This window comes from Nomascus leucogenys, chromosome X (genome assembly GCF_006542625.1).
Source record: "Nomascus leucogenys isolate Asia chromosome X, Asia_NLE_v1, whole genome shotgun sequence".
NCBI classification, from domain to species: domain Eukaryota; kingdom Metazoa; phylum Chordata; class Mammalia; order Primates; family Hylobatidae; genus Nomascus; species Nomascus leucogenys.
The window spans coordinates 20734399-20755185 of record NC_044406.1 but is presented as its reverse complement, the minus strand read 5'-3'; the positions used below and the strand labels follow the sequence as shown (position 1 = coordinate 20755185).

Here is a 20787-nt window from a genome sequence, read left to right as displayed (position 1 = left end):
ATATAAATAAGGTATTTAGTACATGTTTGGCACATTAAACATAATAAATAGTAACAAGCATTATCAGTAAAGAGCAGTATCTAGAATCCTTTCTGAAGGACTTGAAACTACCAGTAAGTATAAAGTATTGTAAACTGACCCCTTTATTTATATTATTTTCTAACAGATTACCATAGAAGTATAACCTGAAGTCTTCAGTAAGTCACAGGTTACAATCATGTTAACATTGTTCTATATCCCAGGAGAACATTCGAGAATGGGCTCTGAAGTTAGACAAAATTGACTGTTTCTGGCTCTTGCAATTACTAATGTGATCTTGACAAGTCACGTGTTTCTCACCTGTGAAGCTGGAATAGCAACAACTATGTGCAAGATTGTTGTGAGGGTTGGCCACAAAGCAGGCATGCCCCAGCGGAGTGCCTAGGACATAGTGGGTATCAACAAACAGAAGCCATTTTCACTACGATTATTATTAGGCCAAAAAAAAAAAATACAAATGCCAATTGAAAATCTGGTCAACTTTGGAATAAATATGCTTTGGGCTATGTTTGACATTCATCAAATGTCACTGGGGTGGGAGGGCTGTCAGACTGTTATCCAAGTACTGGGATTCCACTGAGTTCTAAATCAATTTGGAAGTTAACACAGTGTACTCCTAAATGGTAAACTATACTTCTTTTTTTGTCTAGGACATTTGCAGACATTTCAGCCAAACTGGCAGGGAAAATGATACTCAATATTTTAGGTAGCTTTTTACACTGGGATTTTAACTTATTCAGTTTTTCTTTCTCTGTAAAGTGGAGTCTCTGGCCAGAATTAATTAGAACAGCACTTTTGTGGCTTGTACATGGACACTCATCTTCATTTCTTGGACTCTGAGCCTCAATTTCTCATTCAAGTGGAGAAAGCATATAACAAGAATATGGTGAGTAGTATTTTTCATCTCATAATCAATGGAGAAGTAAAAACTATTGTATATAAATTCTCTGAAAATACTGGAAAATATTGCACTTTGAACAGTATTTTGTAGGATATTTTAGTTACTTTCTCAATGGTATATATTTTAAAAGCTTAGAACATATTATAAATTCATGGCTTTGCCACAGATTCTTATGTTCAGTTACCTTTCTAATTGAACCAATTAACAAAACAAAATACACATTCAAATGAAACATGTATCTAAACCATTTAGGAATAATTAAAATTATGGATCAGGTTTTCTTTCACTGATCACAAATCATGGTAATGCTTTTGTGGTGCTCATTTCCGGGCTCACTTTGGTGTGTTTATTAAAGCACAGTATTGTCAGATCACAGGGAGTATCTCATTTTCATTTTCATATCTCCAATTCTAACGGGGATTAAATTATCCAATTAAGCCGTTAATTAAAAAGACTCCTACAGAATAAACTGCAGGCTACCAATGGCATTTTCAATTTTCGTTGTGCTGTGCTCAAAAGCAATTTTCTAAATTCAAAAGAACCCAAAGTTACTGCCCCATACGTCACTTTATAAGGTGTAGCTGGGAATGCTCCCTGAGAACTAAACCCATTTGCTATTCATTCTGGGCACACAGCTAGACTACATGTCCCAGCCTCCCCTGCAGTTAGATTTGGCCAATGGAATATGAACAGAAGTAATGTAGACAACTTCAAGGACAATTGCAAATCTTCCACTCAATATCTTCCATGGCCTTTTTCCCTCCACTGGCTTCTTATAGATGAGCATACACTCAATCATGTGTTGAAAATGGCAGAACCATAATACGGAAGGAGGCTGGGGTCCCTGAGTGACTGGTTAGAGGAGAGAAACTCACTGATAATTAATACCCATTATGTATGTAATGAAAACAAGAAATAAATTGGGTTCAGCCATTGAGATTATCTTGTTTCTACAGCTAGTGTGATCTTAATTTAAAAAAGCAAGTGAACTTGAGGCACATGCAAATATGTTAAACCTAATTGGAAACAGCCTCTTGCAAATTTTGATCAGGTCCACTTAGATGCATATCTAACACTGTCACTTATATGCATCTTCCCTTGTGCCACTTCCCTATACACAAAAATCCTTTCATGGATCAGCTCAGAAACTAGAATAAACTCTCCAAGAAGGGCACAAACAGGCCATACTCAGCTACTTATTACCCACAATCTCTGTGTCATCTGATGTCCATTTCCTGTACATGATGATGATATGACCTACTACGCAGAAGGGCTGACCGAGGATCCTACAAACCAGTACTTTTCTAGATCTTTTTTTTTTGTTTTTTTTTGTTTTTTTTTTGAGACGGAGTCTTGCTCTGTCCCCCAGGCTGGAGTGCAGTGGCGCGATCTTGGCTCACTGCAAGCTCTGCCTCCCGGGTTCACACCATTCTCCTGCCTCAGCCTCCCGAGTAGCTGGGACTACAGGCGCCTGCCACCACACCCGGCTAATTTTTTGTATTTTTAGTAGAGACGGGGTTTCACCGTGTTAGCCAGGATGGTCTCGATCTCCTGACCTCGTGATCTTCCCACCTTGGCCTCCCAAAGTGCTGGGATTACAGGCGTGAGCGACTGCGCCCAGCCTTTTCCAGATCTGAGAACATATCAGTGCCAGAAAGGTGTTTAATCAATCAACATGGGACTCAATTTGCACTGTCAGCATAACACTAAAGGACACCACAGAGAAATCAGTGTAAATTCTATTGTATGCCTCTGGATTTGTCTGAACTCGGGGAGGTAGTCAGGCATGCAGAGTCCCATACCACTCAGTCATTGTCTAAGGGTCACCAGGCACTTCCAGTTCTCTGAAAGTGCATTGGGCAAAGAGGCTCCAGTAGCATGAAGGCAGCCATCCTAGAGAGCCACAGCCAATTAGAAACAAAAGCAGACCGAAGATGAGATAAGGCCACCCAGTAAAAAGGAATTTGCTGGGATCTGCGCAGAGGAAACACCAATAGTATCCACCAGACAAAAGTTGAATAATTCTTTCTCTGTGTTCCAAACCACAACGTGATTTACGTATATATCATAATCACTCAGTAGGGCAATTGAAACAGTTTATATATTCATCTCCCATGTTAGACCAGACTGTTCACTGAAGCCCAGACACTGTATATTATCCACCTAAACATAGCTAGTTTGGTGATTGATTGATTTAAATATAATGGGTGCTCAGTTACTGTGTGCTGAATGAATAACTATAAATTGACTGGATTGTTAAAGAATGATGATAACACAGAGATTCTTTGATTTGATAGTAACAACTGTGATGTTCACTGTCACTTTTGTGAGATCAGCCCTATCCCCTATCATCGCTGATAATTTCCTCAGAGGCATCTCTTTCTCTATAGAAATACTATTACAAAGGCAATAAACCATATCTGCTGACTTACATTCTGGAAGAAAATATAATGACAACCTCGTAAATACCTTCTTGTCTATGGAGAAAGTTACTGCATTCAAATCTCACTTTTCTAAGCCAAGAAAGCTAGTATAGTACAGTTATTGTACATTATTTTTTGGCAAATGTTGTATAAAACAGGACGACAGAATATGTTAACAGATCTAATAGATTTTAATATTTTTAAAAAAAGACACAGCCTTCAACCAACTTTTTATTGTCCTTAAAATGATTGATTGTTCACATCGTTTCATGAGTAGGAGAAGAAAATACAACCAGTCTCACAATAACCATTTAGATATAAAATGCATAATCCAAGAATATCTTTCTTCAAGCCAGTAGGACACTGTCACTGGTGATGAGAACGTTGTTATATGAAGCAATCGTATATTCTTCCATAATTTAATATGCAACTGAGGCATTATGTTAAATGTATCAAGGAAGAAGCCTATCAAATGCTAAGTGATTATAGAAATACTGATCGAATAAATGTATTTAGAAATGGGATAATCTAAGGGATAGAGTTTAATCCACAGGTCAGTAGACCAAAGCCCAAAGACTACCTTTCCTTCCTGTGGGATACGTGACAAGAGATTTCAGGCTTCTCCACTTCTCTGGCACAAGCATAATCTGTCTGGCAAGCCATAGTTCCTAGCTGCTTCTTAGTGATGCTCCAGGGCTAAATAAGATAAAATTTACGTGCTATGCTTTAAGCTCCATTGAGGCAAGGCACTAAATAAACTTCAGGATAATTTATGAATCCTGTGTTTGCATTAGTGATGTCCAAGTCCATCTCATAAAATGAATAAATGAAAACAGGAGGCCAATGCTGAGCATTGCCAATGCTGGCAATGGTGATGAGCCCAAATAAAACCACTTTATATCTAGAAAATTTTTTTACTAATCCAGGAGATTTTCACAAACAAAAAACCTAACTAACTCCTTCCGATGCCCAGACAATAGTTCACGGGCAGAACATCTGGTGTGTGAATCAGAGAACTGTATTATAGCAGCCCTAGTCTGAGATCCAATATCTAATATCCTTTTAATTTACCATAATTATTTTTGTAAAACTTTATGGCTCTACTCCGGTGAATGTGCTTAGCAAGGAATGCCAAAATCCTGTCTTCTCTTCAGAGCCACATCCATAGGCCAGCTTCTCCCTACTTTTTTCTTTCCCTTCCAGTTGCATTTTACCTTTCTCTTTCTACCACTTAATCACTGTTTATCTTATCTTAGCAATCTGTATCCAAGAGAAAGGACAGTGAGAATGTAATTGGAAGAGTTAAACATAAGCATATATTTGGAAATTCAGTCCTTCTCATTGTTCTAGCTAGTAGTGATAATTTGGTATTGCTGCTTTTGGTTTGTTGTTTTGTTTTGCTTTGTTTTAGTAATGGACATCCTACCTACAATTTTCGGTGTAAGAGTTACAGCAAGTAAAGTTAATCAGGATAAGGTAAGCTTCTCGTCTAGAAACTGTGAGGGCCCCAACAACTAATCACCAATGAGTTTTGCTAAACCAACAAGTGACTTAATTTATCTTTCCAAAGCCATAATTCTATGCTTTTATCAAACACTTTCTCTGACCTGCAGGAATGTGTTTATCTGGAGTTTATAAAGGAAATCTAGAAGGGAAACACTATTCATATAAGCATGACAAACCTCAGCTGATTTTAAACACCAAAGTGCAGGAATAAAACAGAGTATCTTGTATGTCTAAACCAAGTCAGAATGCTTCCTCCAGAGAAAAGACACACACATTTCCAACCTAATACTGCTTGTTTGTTTTTAGAAATACAAACTAAGGTCACATTAAGCCAGGTTAAGAGGAGGAAAAGGTAGCTGCCCTTCACAAGTTTATCCATTCAGAGAGGAAGAAGTCAAGGGGAAAATCGCTCTCCTCTGACTGACTAATGCAGTATAATTGTTTCCTCATGATGGTGCCCCTCCATTTTTCTCCCGTCAAACGTTCCCATGGCTACAAAAGGATATGGCACACACACACACACACACACACATATATATATTTTAAAAGAATCACAAATCACAGGGACACACAATGGCTTCCTGTGGTTAATCTGAATTTGTCATTTTGCTTTTGAGATTTTCCTATTGGCCCACTTAACCCAGCACCTCATGTATAATGAATAATGTAAAGGGAGTATGGGGATGCCTATTTTAAGAAACCAAAAATGCCAGGTAACAACTTTAAAGCCATTACAATTTTATCCTACACACACACACACTCACTCACTAATAAGAAAAGAGTTCACTTAGAAGGATAGTGCTCTAAGGATAAAACACATAGTACTGCTCTTTCTCACAACTCTTTAGATGACTTGAAGAGTAAAAATTATGTTTATTTGGACTATGCAGGGAATTTTAAATTGAATCAATAAATTCTAGAATGTCATCAATCAATAATTTTTTCAAAAAAAATTTTTTTAAAGAGAGGTAACATTAAGCTGAAACAGAAGGGTACATTTCTCCCTCCTCAATGTGATGTTTGTTCCTTTGCACTAAAGGGAAATGAAAATCGTATGTTCCTAATGGGGAATCAGAAAATTGTTTTCTCAATGTCTGCTCATTTCAAAACCAGTACAATGCGCACATATGAAGGTAATGAAACAAACAAGAATTAGGCTTAAAAAAAGTGTCTAGCAGACAGACAGACAATCACTGCAGTTCATACAAACTGGACAAAATGTTGGAGATTTCATCTCCTACTTTCCCTGCTGTTATGTAACTAGGAGGTTTTGCTTCTTCTGGGACCTAAAGATATGTCCTCATTCCCTTTTTTCTATTGAATAAACTCAAATCCGTTACCTAGTAGCCTTTCTGCAAGCTTTGTTCATGCTGACTTGAACAGGGCAATCTGCTACATCAGATGCAAGCTGTGAGACACATTTTCATTCCAACAGACTCCAAAGCTGAAGGCAAGAACTTCATCAAAAATTGTAAAATGGAGATCAAACATATTTCTAATTTAACTACCTTAGAGTTGAGGAATGCTGTGTAATTACTCTCCATAAAAACTTGCACTGCATTCCACAGAGCAGCAAGCCCTCCCAGGTATTCATGCACATGTCTTCATCATTGAGAGGCTACAAGTTTAATAGATTGAACTTTTAAAGGATACATCAATTTAGGCTTCCCACAAAGCTATAGATTGAAATGCTATGAACCACATAACTGTGGCTAACACACTAAAATGGACAATAGCAACAATTTAGCAGATAACATTTTAACAAAAGTAGCCTAGGGATTTATTTTTGTTGGTTTGATTTTCTAAAGAAACATACTTAGTTCATTCTTGTATTCCATTTTATAAGCCCTACAACTTTGAACAGATACTGTCTAGATCCAAGCAGGTCACCTACCCAAATAATGCAAATGCACTAAAAATGAAAGTCTCCAGGCCTAAAGCAATGGGCGATGAAGGCTCAGTGCAGCCTCTGCTGGCACTGTGCAACTGTCTCAGGATGCCATAAACCAGCGTCCCAGCTACCACAGTCGGCAGGAGTCCATGCCTCTGTTCATCGTGGAATTGGGTGGACAGTTAAAAGCTTTCTGGAATTCTTCAAAGTTACTAATTGCACCATTGACCCTGAAAAAAGATACGTCAAAGCATATGTCATATAATTCTTGCACATCAACAGGTTCTGTATAAAACTGTAGCAGAATATTGCTAGAAAGAATGTTGGCATTCTTTTAATCTGTTTACAGGGAGACAACTAAAGCCCAAAATGATTAAGTAAATTTCCAGAAAAAATTAACAGACTAGAACCAGCATCTCCTGAATGCCAGGCAAATGCCCCTATTACTCTTCCAACAGTCTTCAAATTCTTTTAAAACTGTATCATCACCAATATTAGTTTTTCTAACTTTCTAAAAACTTTATGGAAAGTATAACTGACATAAAGTATACAAAATATTCAATGTAGAACTTGCCAGTTTTGTGTGTATATGCCCATATTACTATCTGCCAGATCAAGACATTCCAGCACCCAGAAGCCTCCTGCCTGTTCCAGACCAACACCATCTCCAAAGATAACTACTACTCTGACTTCTATTGCCATAGCTTTGCCTGATTTTGAACTTCATGTGAATGGAATCCACGGTATGTACTGTTTGGTCTTTGACTTCTTTCACTGAATATAATGTCTGTAAGAGTCATCCATGTTGTTGCATTTCCAGCTATTTTTAAAGAATTCATTCAATCTACAAAACATTTTCTCTGAATTAGTGTTAGGTATGGAAGCTCATAGCTGCCCAGAATTTGATTAATGCAATGATCAATTAATGAATGGTATCTAGTTATTACTGATGAGTAATTCTTCCCTGGAGTTAGCTCCAATATATCACATTCTTATAGGCTTCCAACTACAGTAAAGACTGGAGTCCTACTCAGCACTTAGACTGTAGCTGCCTTTTGGAAGTGGTATTGCCACTGGGTGATTTCTGCTGCACTCCAAATCTATAGTTACTGCAGACCTCAGTAACAAGCCAGCACACACATACACAAAATCTTCCCCCCTTCTATTTCTTACTCAACTCCATGTTCAAAGGGTTGACTAGAGACTCAGCATTCTCAGTCCCTGACTATTTCTTCCCTAATGACTTTGTTACCTACGGGTATTTGAATAAATGTGATGGACTGTATCCAAAAACTCCTCATAACCTCTTGTGTTTTAGCTGAATATATGGGTAGGGATGCATATTTCATAGTGTGATTCACCCTAGGCAAGTGTTAAAGATGGAATATCGCTGATAATTAGTAAGCATACACTGTAAAATTCAACATTACAGGCAACTAGTTAAAGGAAATAACTTTCTAAAAACTTATCTGTTGAGTAATTAATCTACTGTGTGATTTCATCTGCACCATTTGTCAGTGGGAACACATTTTAGTACATTGGAGACCGTCAGCCTTCATGACTGTTTAGCCCAGTGGGGGAGAAATTTCCAACACAGTGATTAGATTTTTATGCTAGTGGGTAATTTATAGTCAATTTCTGAAGCATTTCTAAGGCAAGATCTTAGGAATAAGATTTTAAAATATAGAAGAAATTTTAGATGGCTTTCTTGCAATATGCTAATGGATCCGTTTAAACATTAAAGATATCCAGATATAATGTCCTAAACAAAGAATGAATACATAAAAATTATTATGGTTTTTGGATTTCTCATCATACTTTTCTTTCCCATACTATAGAAAATTTCTGTCAACCTATAGGACCGAGTACAGGGTGAGTAGTATTAACTTTAATTTTATTTGTACTTAATGTTTTATACATTCTGACAAATAAGACTGTAATTCATAATCCTTTTCCCTTTTTGTTTCAAAATATGATCCAACTGTTTCAAAATATGATCCAACCTGAAAGCCAAAATGTAGACTCTCTAACTCTAGATATAAATTATAATTGCTAAATAATACCACGTATCCTCCTTTGTGTTCAAAGCTATTTAGAAAGTGGCCATTCAGTCATGTTTGCTGGTTGACTGTGTGAAAGAACAAGAGGTATTAAAGGGGATATTCTTTAAAACAAAATAAACCAGAGCTCTAGGTGTTTTAAGGCAGAATACATCAAATCTCATCCTTTCCTAAGACAGTAAAGGCTATTTTTTTGGATCAAAATAATGCAGTTTACTGAGACTCTTTCAAAAACTAGAAGACAATGGGATGTAATACTAAAGCTATGATTTGGATTCCAAATTACCTCTGGAGTCTTGTGTAGTCTCATTGGCACTTGATGTAGCACTAGACTAGAGATATGTACAAGTACCCATCAGTAGAAATTCAGGTGAGAGAGTGCTGACTAAACCAGCTTACTACTAATGAAAGAAGATATTTAGTTTCTGTGTGGCCAGATATTTTTTGGCTGCAAAATGGAAATCACACAGTTCACAATGTGGGATTTTTTTCAGATCACCTATCTGGTAGAGCCCTTGGATGGCTGGGTAGGGGAGGAAGCGGGGAGATGCACAGTTAAAAACTGCCATCACCCATTTGCCCATTTACCTAAACTGAGGGGGACTGTGAGCACCAATTTGGACTTGTTCTCGGGCAGCTTCTGGTCTGTAGGAATTGCACCTCACCTAGAAGAGAAAAGCATCCCAACAAATGAGCTTTCATTCCAATTATGTATTTTCTACTGTTTTAACTGCTCCAAATTATACTGAGGAATAATTTTAGAATCAATGGATGACAAACAGTTTTAGTAGATCAAATAAAACCATCATCGGTAATAACATCTATTATTCTGATCCCCAGAGTAGAAGGTTTTATCAATGTGAATAATTTCACAATTTGAGTAAGTGAGAAAGGTTTCCAGACAAGTGCTTTAAATCAAGAGAATCGTATATGTGCCCAGGAATCGACCAGTGTATTCATTCAATGAATTTAATGTTTGAAATAGTCCTTCTCAAATTTAACCATACTCACTCAAATCAATACAATGAATCAGCCACCCATTATTGAGGATGGTGACGAGAAGTTAGTAGTCTGCCCCTGAGTGCCTTGCTCACTTCACCCTAATCTGGGCCTAGGATTGAAGTACACTTCTCCATCTCCTTTGAAGTTGGGCATGGCGATATGGCTTGTTCTGGCCAATGAAGTGTGAGCAGAAGCAGAGGTAATATACGTTGCTTCCTGGCAGAAGCTTTAAAACCTGACAGAAGTTTTAAGAGCCTTAAGAACAATTTAAGATGCTACACTAACGGCCAGTACACATACCCTCATATGTCTTTTCTACTCCTGTGGCATCCACAGAAGCATATGCAAAGATATAGACTCTAAAACCCAAGTTGTTTGTTTGTTTGTTTGTTTGTTTTGACATAGAGTCTCGCTCTGTCACCCAGGCTGGAGTGCAATGGTGCAATCTTGGCTCACTGCAACCTCCACCTCCTGGGTTTAAGCGATTCTCCTGCCTCAGCCTCCCAAGTAGCTGCGATTACAGGTGCACACCACCACGCCCAGCTAATTTTTGTGTTTTCTTAATTATACTTTAAATTCTGGGGTACATGTGCAGAATGTGGAAGCCTGTTACATAGGTATACATGTGCCATGATGGTTTACTTGACCCATCAACCCGTCATCTACATTAGGCATTTCTCCTAAGGCTATCCCTCCCCTAGTCCCCCACCCCCTGACAGGCCCTGGTGTGTGATGTTCCCCTCCCTGTGTCCATGTGTTCTCATTGTTCAACTCCCATTTATGAGTGAGAAAATGTGGTGTTTGGTTTTCTGTTCCTGTGTTAGGTTGCTGAGAATGATGACTTCCAGCTTCATCCATGTCCCTGCAAAGAACATGACCTCATTCTTTTTTATGGCTGCATAGTATTCCATGGTGTGTATGTGCCACATTTTCTTTATCCAGTCTATCATTGACGGGCATTTGGGTTGGTTCCCAGTCTTTGCTATTGTGAACAGTGCTGCAATAAACATATGTATGCATGGCGTCTTTATAGTAGAATGATTTAAAATTCTTTCGGTATATACCCAGTAATGGGATTGCTGGGTCAAATGGTATTTCTAGTTCTAGATCCTTGAGGAATCACCACATTGTCTTCCACAATGGTTGAACTAGTTTACACTCCCACCAGCAATGTAAAAGCGTTCCTATTTCTCCACATTCTCTCCAGCATCTGTTGTTTCCTGACTTTTTAATGATAGCCATTCTAACTGGCATGAGATGGTATCTCATAGTGGTTTTGATTGGCATTTCTCTAATGACCAATGATAATGAGCATTTTTCATGTTTGTTGGCTGCATAAATGTCTTCTTTTAAGAAGTGTCTATTCATATCCTTCACTCACTTTTTGATGGGGTTGTTTTTTTCTTGTAAATTTGTGTAAGTCCTTTGTAGATTCTGGATATTAGCCCTTTGTCAGATGGGTAGATTGCAAAAAGTTTCTCCCATCCTCTAGGTTGCCTGTTCACTCTGATGATAGTTTCTTTTGCTGTGCAGAAGCTCTTTAGCTTAATTAGATTCCATTTGTCAATTTTGGCTTTTGTTGCCATTGATGTTGGTGTTTTAGACATAAACTCCTTGCCCATGCCTATGTCCTGAATGGTATTGCCCAGGTTTTCTTCTAGGATTTTTATGGTCCTAGGTCTTACATTTAAGTCTTTGATCCATCTTTTGTTGATTTTTTGTTTAAGGTGTAAGGAAGGGGTCCAGTTTCAGTTTTCTGCATATGGCGAGCCAGTTTTCCCAACACCATTTATGGAATCTTTTCCCCATTTCTTGTTTTTGTCAGGTTTGACAAAGATCAGATGGTGATAGATGTGTGGTGTTATTTCTGAGGGCTCTGTTCTGTTCCATTGGTCTATATATCTGTTTTGGTACCAGTACCATGCTGTTTTGGTTACTGTAGCCTTGTAGTAAAGTTTAAAGTCAGGTAGCGTGATGCCTCCAGCTTTGTTCTTCTTGCCCAGGATTGTCTTGGCTATATGGGCTCCTTTTTGGTTCCATATGAAGTTTAAAGTAGTTTTTTCCAATTCTGTGAAGAAAGTCATTGGTAGCTTGAAGGGGATGGCATTGAATCTATAAATTACCTTGGGCAGTATGGCCATTTTCACGATATTGATTCTTCCTATCCATGAGCATGGAATGTTCTTCCATTTGTTTGTGCCCCCTTTTATTTTGTTGAGCAGTGGTTTGTAGTTCTCCTTGAAGAGGTCCTTCACATCCCTTGTAAGTTGGATTCCTAGGTATTGTATTCTCTGAGTGGCAATTATGAATGGGAGTGCACTCGTGATTTGGCTCTCTGTTTGTCTGTTATTGGTGTATAGGAATGCTTGTGATTTTTGCACATTGATTTTGTATCCTGAGACTTTGCTGAAGTTGCTTAGCAGCTTAAGGAGATTTTGGGCTGAGACAATGGGGTTTTCTTAATATACAATCATGTCATCTGCAAACAAACAGAGACAACTTGACTTCCTCTCTTCCTATTTGAATACACTTTATTTCTTTCTCTTGCCTGATTGCCCTGGCCAGAACTTCTAACACTATGTTGAACAGGAGTGATGAGAGAGGGCATCCTTGTCTTGTGCTGGTTTTCAGAGGGAATGCTTCCAGTTTTTGCACATTCAGTATGATTGATGTTGGCTGTGGGTTTGTCATAAATAGCTATTATTTTGAGATATGTTCCATGGATACCTAGTTTATTGAGAGTTTTTAGCATCAAGGGGTGTTGAATTTTGTCGAATGCCTTTTCTGCATCTATTGAGATAATCGTGTGGTTTTTGTCATTGGTTCTGTGTATGTGATGGATTATGTTTCCTGATTTGCATACGTTGAACCAGCCTTGCATCCCAGGTATGAAGCCAACTTGATTGTGGTGGATAAGCTTTTTGATGTGCTGCTGCATTTGGTTTGCCAATATCTTATTGAGGATTTTTGCATCAATGTTTATCAGGGATATTGGTCTAAAATTCTCTTTTTTTGCTGTGTCTGGTATCAAGATGATGCTGGCCTCATAAAATAAGTTAGGAAGGATTCCCTCTCTTTTTTTTTTTTTTTTGAGCTTAAATACTGATTTTATATTGTTTTCTTTGCTCTAATGACGTGACATAGACCAAATGAAATTACTTTTCACACTGGCTGTTTGGAATCAATAGATCATAATTTAATATTTAGTTTTGAAAGCATTTTTTTATTATTTTTTATTATTATACTTTAAGTTTTAGGGTACATGTGCACAATGTGCAGGTTTGTTACATATGTATCCATGTGCCATGTTGGTGTGCTGCACCCATTAACTCATCATTTGGCATTAGGTATATCTCCTAATGCTGTCCCTCCCCCCTCCCCCCACCCCACAACAGTCCCTGGAGTGTGATGTTCCCCTTCCTGTGTCCATGTGTTCTCATTGTTCAATTGATTCCCTCTCTTTCTATTGTTTGGAATAGCGTCAGAAGGAATGGTACCAGCTCCTCTTTGTACCTCTGGTAGAATTCGGCTGTGAATCTGTCTGGTCCTCAACTTTTTTTTGGTTAGTAGGCTATTAATTGCTGCCTCTATTTCAGAACTTGTTACTGGTCTATTCAGGGATTCAACTTCTACCTGGTTTAGTCTTGGGAGGGTGTATGTGTCCAGGAATGTATCCATTTCTAGATTTTCTAGTTTATTTGCATAGAGGTGTTTATAGTATTCTCTGATGGTAGTTTGAATTTCTGTGGGATCAGTGGTGATGTCCCCTTTATCATTTTTTATTGCATCTATTTGATTCTTCCCTCTTTTATTCTTTATTAGTCTGGCTAATGGTCTATTTTGTTGATCTTTTTGAAAAGCCAGCTCCTGGATCCATTGATTTTTTCAAGGGTTTTTCATGTCTCTATCTCCTTCAGTTCTGCTCTGATCTTAGTTATTTCTTGTTTTCTGCTGGCTTTTGAATTTGTTTGCTCTTGCTTCTCTCGTACTTTTAATTGTGATGTTTGTTAGGGTGTCAATTTTAGATCTTTCCTGTCTTCTCTTGTGGGCATTTAGTGCTATAAATTTCCCTCTACACACTGCTTTAAATGTGTCCCAGAGATTCTGGTACATTGTGTCTTTGTTCTCATTAGTTTCAAAGAACATCTTTATTATTTCTGCCTTCATTTTGTTATTTACCTAATAGTCATTCAGGTGCAGGTTGTTCAGTTTCCATGTAGTTGCGGAGTTTTGAGTGAGTTTCTTAATCCTGAGTTCTAATTTGTTTGCACTGTGGTCTGAGAGACTGTTTGTTATGATTTTCATTCTTTTGCATTTGCTGAGAAGTGTTTTACTTCCAACTTGGTCAATTTTGGAATAAGTGTGATATGGTGCTGAGAAGAATGTATATTCTGTTGATTTGGGATGGAGAGTTCTGTAGATGCCTATTAGGTCCACTTGGTCCAGAGCTGAGTTCAAGTCCTGTTTATCCTTGTTAATTTTGTCTCGATCTGTCTAGTGTTGACAGTGGGGTGTTAAAGTCTCCCACTGTTACTGTGTGGGAATCTAAGTTTCTTTGTAGGTCTCTGAGAACTTGCTTTATGAATCTGGGTGCTCCTGTATTGGGTGCATATCTATTTAAGATAGTTCGCTCTTCTTGCTGCATTGACCCCTTTACCATTATGTAATGCTCTTCTTTGTCTCTTTTGATCTTTGTTGGTTTAAAGTCTGTTTTATCAGAGACTAGGATTGCAACCTCTGCTTTTTTTTTTTTTTTTTTTTTTTGCTTTCCATTTGCTTGGTAGATCTTCCTCCATCCCTTTATTTTGAGTCTATGTGTGTCTCTGCAAGTGAGATGGGTCTCCTGAATACAGCACACTGATGGGTCTTGACTCTTTATCCAATTTGCCAGTCTGTGTCTTTTATTTGGGGCATTTAGCCCCTTTATATTTAAGGTCAATATCGTTATGTGTGAATTTGATCCTGTTATTATGATGCTACCTGGATATTTTGCCCATTAGTTGATGCAGTTTCTTCATAGTGTTGATGGTCTTTACAATTTGGTATGTTTTTCAATGGCTGGTACCAGTTGATCCTTTCTGTGTTCAGTGCTTCTTTCAGGAGCTCTTGTAAGGCAGGCCTGGTGGTGACAAAATCTCTCAGCCTTTGCTTGTCTGTAAAGGATTTTATTTCTCCTTTGCTTATGAAGCTTAGTTTGGCTGGGTATGAAATTCTGGGTTGAAAATTCTTTTCTTTGAGATTGTTGAATATTTGCCCCCTCTCTCTTCTGGTTTGTAGGGTTTCTGCCAAAATATCCTTTGTTAGTCTGATGGGCTTCCCTTTGTGGGTAACCCGGCCTTTCTCTCTGGCTCCCCTTAACCTTTTTTCCGTCATTTCAACCTTGGTGAATCTGACGATTATGTGTCTTGGGTTGCTCTTCTCGAGGAATATCTTTGCGGTGTTCTCTGTATTTCCTGAATTTGAATGTTGGCCTGCCTTGCTAGGTTGGGGACATTCTCCTGGATAATATCCTGAAGAGTGTTTTCCAACTTGGTTCCATTCTCCCCGTCACTTTCAGGTACACCAATCAAACATAGATTTGGTCTTTTCACAGAGTGCCATATTTCTTGGAGGTTTTATTCATTTCTTTTAACTCTTTTTTTCTCTAATCTTGTCTTCTCGCTTTATTTCATTGAGTTGATCTTCAATCTCTGATATCCTTTCTTCTGCTTGATCAGTTTGGCTATTGATACTTGTGTTTTGTATGCTTCACAAAGTTCTCGTGCTGTGTTTTTCAGCTCCATCAAGTCATTTATGTTCTCCTCTAAACTGGTTATTCTAGTTAGTTAGCAATTGGTCTAACCTGTTTTCAAGGTTCTTAGCTTCCTTACATTGGGTTAGAACATGCTCCTTTAGCTTGGAGGAGTCTGTTACCACCCACCTTCTGAAGCCTACTTCTGTCAATTCGTCAAAATCATTCTCCGTCCAGTTTTGTTCCCTTGCTGGCAAGGAGTTGTGATCCTTTGAAGGAGAAGAGGCGTTCTGGTTTTTGGAGTTTTCAGCCTTTTTGCGCTGGTTTCTCCCCATCTTCGTGGATTTATCTATCTACCTTTGGTCTTTGATGCTGGTGACCTTCGGATATGGTCTCTGATTGGACATCCTTTTTGTTGATGTTGCTACTATTCCTTTCTGTTTGTCAGTTTTCCTTCTAACTCAGGGCTCCTCTGCTGTAGGTCTGCTGGGGTTTGCTGGAGGTTCTCTCCAGACCCTGTTTGGCTAGGTATCACCAGTGAAGTCTACAGAACAGCAAAGATTGCTGCCTGTTCCTTCCTCTGGAAGCTTTGTCCACAGAGGGGCACCTGCCAGATGCCAGTGAGAGCTCTCCTGTATGAGATGTTTATCAGCCCCTACTGGGAGATATCTCCCAGCCAGGATACACAGGGGTCATGGACCCACTTGAGGAGGCAGTCTGACCCTTAGCAGAGCTCGACTGCTGTGCTGGCTGTCAGGCAGGGACATTTAAGTCTGCTGAAGCTGTGCCCACAGCTGCCCCTTCCCCTTCCCCCAGGTGCTCTGTCCCAGGGAGATGGGGGTTTTACCTATAATTCCCTGACTGGGGCTGCTGCCTCTTTTTCAGAGATGCTCTGCCTAGAGAGGCAGTCTGGTCACAGTGGCCTTGCTGAGCTGCTGTGGGCTCTACCTAGTTCAAACTTCCCAGTGGCTTTGTTTACACTGTGAGGGTAAAACTGCCTACTCAAGCCTCAGCAATGGTGGATGCCCCTCCCAACTCCAAGCTTAAGCATCCCAGGTCAACCTCAGACTGCTGTGCTAGCAGCGACAATTTCAAGCCAGTGGATCTTAGCTTGCTGGGCTCCATGGGGGTGGGACGCACCGAGCCCGGTACTGTAAGGAATCTCCTGGTCTGCCGGTTGCGAAGACTGTGGGAAATGCGCAGTATCTGGGCTGGAGTGCACTGTTCCTCCTGGTACAGTCTCTCATGGCTTCCCTTGGCTAGGAACAGGAAATCCCCCAACCTGTTGTGCTTCCCGGGTGAAGTGACGTCCCACCCTGCTTTGGCTCACCCTCCGTGGGCTGCACCCACTGTCCAACCAGTCCCAGTGAGATGAACCAGGTACCTCAGTTGGAAATGCAGAAATCACCCGCCTTCTGTGTCAATCCTGCTGGAAGCTGCAGACCAGAGCTGTTCCTATTAGGCCATCTTGCCTAATTTTTGTATTTTTTTAGTAGAGACGGGGTTTTGCCCTGTTGGCCAGGCTGGTCTCAAACTCCTCACCTCAGGCAATCCACCCGCCTCAGCCTCCCAAAGTGCTGGGATTACAGGCCGTGTCTGGCCCAAAACCCAAGTTCTTGAGTAAAAACTACAAGAGCCCCGCTGCTGACTCATGTTGGACATGGAGAGGAGTGAACAAGAAATAAACTTTTGTCATGTTGTTTCTGCAGCATAACTTACTTTATCCTGACTTGCCATATGACTTGAGGTATGATATGGTCTTAAAGCATGAATTGAACTAAGACACATAAATATGGAAAAAAAATATTCTAAGTGGAGGGGGAAATGGGAGCAAAGAAAGACATGTTTGAGGGGAAAGAGAACAAGACATTCAGCTAGGCTGGAGTATATGATGCATAACGGGCAGCAGTGGGAGAGGAAGGACAGTGTCAGATTTCTGAAGTCCTGAGCAGTTGGCCAGAGTGTTTAAACTATATTTAAAAGTCATTCTTGAGTAGGAAAATAATAAAACCCAGATTTTAAAAAAGATTTATCTGGCAGAGGTGTATAGTGGAAGGAAGAAATAAGAGACTAGTTAGATTATTTATAAATACCAGGAAGGTTCTCAATGGATGTCCACTAAATAAGCAGAAAATAGAATGGAAAGAAGTAGAAGGATTAGAAGAATATCTGAGAAAAATGAGAGGTCACAGCAACTACAGGGACATAGAAAGCAGGAAAGGTGATATGATGTTGCTTTCGATGAAGATGAACCACCAGTCACAGTGGTTCTGAATTTGACTTTGAAGATGTTCTGTAGTGTGATTCCCTAATTTCCTCAGAAGCTGGCTAATGTGAAGTAGTTTCTGGCATTTGATATTACCTCGTTTCTTATGTTATTTCTTCTTATATTCTTATATTATAATACAGTATTGTCTTTGCTTAACATATCACTTAAGAGACTTCTGAAAACACATTATGCCTGCTACTGTTTTCTTAGTACCTTCCCAGGAGGGAAAGTAATTTTACTCCTTATAAGCAGACTTACTTTAAAGTGCAAAAGATTGAAAAATCTCTTCATTCTGTCAGTGGGAAAAGCTCCAAGATAAATTTCTCACTAGTGATATAAAATAGCTTTCCACTTTTCCCCCCTAAATCTCTTTAGTTTAAAATAAGTCAATCAGCTATAGTTTGGTATTATATCTGGAAACATTTCAGAATTATAAGTAACTTCACTATCAATTAGCTTATTTTATGTACAAAGAGATATTGTGGGCTAGGATGTAAATAGTAAGTAAGAACTGATAGATCACTATACTTTGTCCTCTAGAGCAGGGGTTAGCAAACTTTTTCTGTAAAGAGACAGATGGTAAAGATTTTAGGCTTTGAAGACTATAAGGTCCCTGTTTCAATTATTCAACTCTGCCATTGTAGCACAAAACCAGCTACAGATCATGAATAAATGAAGGAATGTGGCTGCTTTCCAATAAAACATTATTTACAAAAACAGGCAGCAGGCCATATTTGGCCCTAGTTTGCCAATCCCAACTCTAGAAAGTTCTATTTTTGTATACTTATTTTATGTATCTGACCCAGTAAAAGGGAATCTCCTTAGTTGAATTGTTAGTTTTATTCATTTCAAGCAATTGATCTAAAAATATCAACTGTCTTCAATATACCCAGCATCTTTGCTGGGTGCTATGGAGATAGGACGTGTAAGGATCCAGAAGATTAGCTGTGGAGATAAAACTAAAATTCTTGAACATTTGGAGAGCAGTTAAGTAAGTACTCAACTGCATGGTAATGAAAGTAAGTAAGTGTAAAAGGAGTTGAAGATAAAAGAAAATAATAAGGACTGGAGTCCTTGGGGAAGAGTTTATGGAAGATGTGGAGGGAGTGGAACTCAACATGGATCCTGAAGGATGAAGCTTAGATTGAATAATCATCTGAAGGGGAAGAGTAGGAAGGGTTGCATTATAGAAGGAGAGTCAGAAGCAAAGCCAAAGAGACAGTAATGGGCATGACATTGTTGGGTAGAAGTGAGGATACTTGCCCCACTAAGGCTGAGTTTTTTTCTCACCCAATGGAGTTATGGGAAATTGAATTGGATTGGGTGGAGTTGGATCATACTGAAAATTTGGGGAGCCAGATGGAGGTACTTGGCTTCAATGTGGTAGGCATTTGGGAGCCACTATAGTTCTTTCAGCAGGTTGGTAATGAAATAAAAGTGGTATTCCGATGGTATGTAAAACAGTGATTGATTTAAAAAAATGCTGAAGTCAGATTAACATTCCATAAGGCTGTTGGGATAATCCAGAGTAGAGAATATTAAGATTATGCCTATATATGATAAGATAGGGTAATGGGGATGCTATGGACTAAATGTTTCTCTCCCCCAAAATTCTTATGTTGAAGCCCTAATCAATGTGATGGCATTAGGAGTTGGGCCTTTGGGAGGCAATTAAATCATGAGGGTGGAGCCCACATGAATGGGATTAGTACCCTTATAAGAAGAGGCCAGAGAGCTAGCTAGCTCTTTCCACCACAGAGAGAAATTGGCAGTGTGCAACCCAGAAGAAAGCCCTCACCAAAACTCGATCCCACTAGCACTCTGATCTCAGACTTCCAGCCTCCAGAACTGTGATAAATTTATGTTGTTTATAAGCCACCTAGTCTATGACACTTTGTTATAGCAGCCCAAACTGTCTAAAACAGGAGAGAAGATGTGGAATCTGAAAAGCACTTAAAAGTATGAAACATCGAGAAGAACTAGAAGATGGCCAAAGAGGAACAGCACTGGTCTGCAGCTCCCAGCGAAATCAATGCAGAAAGTGGATGATTTCTGCATTTCCAACTGAGGTACCCAGTTCATCTCATTGGGACTGGTTGGACAGTGGGTGCAGGCCACAGAAGGCAAGCCGAAGCAGGGTCTGGTATCTCCTCACCCAGGAAGTGCAAGGGGTTGGGGAATTTTCTCCCCTACCCAAGGGAAGCCATGAGGGACTGAGCCTGAGGAAACGTGCACTCCAGTCCAGATACTGCACTTTTCCCACGGTCTTCACAACCTGCAGAACAGGAGATTCCCTCCAGTGCCTACCCCACCAGGGCTCTGGGTTTCAAGCACAAAACTGGGCGGCCATTTGGGCAGACACCCAACTAGCTGCAGGAGCTTTTCGTTGTTGTTGTTTTTTCTGTGTGTGTGTGTGTGTGTGTGTGTGTTTGTTTTTTTTGATACCCCAGTGGTGCTGGGAACGCCAGCAAGACAGAACCATTCACTCCCATCAGAAGGGGTTCTAAAGCCAGGGAGCCAAGTGGTCTGGCTTGGCAGGTCCCACCCCCACAGAGCCCAGCAAGCTAAGAAAGATCCACTGGCTTGAAATTCTCACTGCCAGTATAGCAGCAGTCTGAGATCGACCTGGGACACTCGAGCTTGGTGGGGGAAGGGGCGTTCCCCAATGCTGAGGCTTGAGTAGGTGGTTTTACCCTCACAGTGTAAACAAAGCCACCAGGAAGTTTGAACTGGGAGGAGCCCACCACAGCTCAGCAAGGCCACTGTGGCCACACTGCCAGATGTTACCTCTCTGGGCAGGGCATCTCTGAAAAAAAAAAAAAAACGCAACAGCCCCAGTCAGGGAATTATAGATAAAACGCCCATCTCCCTGGGACAGAGCACCTGGGGGAAGGGGCAGCTGCGGGCACAGCTTTAGCAGACTTAAACGTCCCTGCCTGACAGCCAGCGCAGCAGTCGAGCTCTG

The 20787-nt window shown here is 39.8% G+C and overlaps 1 protein-coding gene and 1 long non-coding RNA gene across 3 annotated transcripts in view; one reads left to right on the top strand and one right to left on the bottom strand.

Annotated features, from left to right (window-relative positions):
- Window positions 1–827: 827 nt before the first annotated feature.
- On the top strand, window positions 828–7497 carry LOC115833260. Its single transcript, XR_004028694.1, has 3 exons — window positions 828–925; window positions 4775–4839; window positions 7373–7497. It is a non-coding gene; the product is annotated as an uncharacterized LOC115833260 (long non-coding RNA).
- The window catches only part of PHEX (phosphate regulating endopeptidase homolog X-linked), a 220776-nt gene continuing 203570 nt past the window's right edge, over window positions 3582–20787 (bottom strand). Inside the window, exons 21-22 of one of the 2 annotated variants that reach the window (XM_003261145.4) lie at window positions 9409–9485; window positions 6626–6990 (exon numbers count right to left, since the gene is read on the bottom strand). In XM_003261145.4, coding sequence (XP_003261193.2) covers window positions 6888–6990; window positions 9409–9485 — 180 coding nt within the window. In that variant the 3' untranslated portion in view covers window positions 6626–6887. Of the gene's footprint in view, window positions 6991–9408; window positions 9486–20787 lie in introns of both variants that reach the window. The other variant, XM_030806771.1, reaches the window with a different exon arrangement.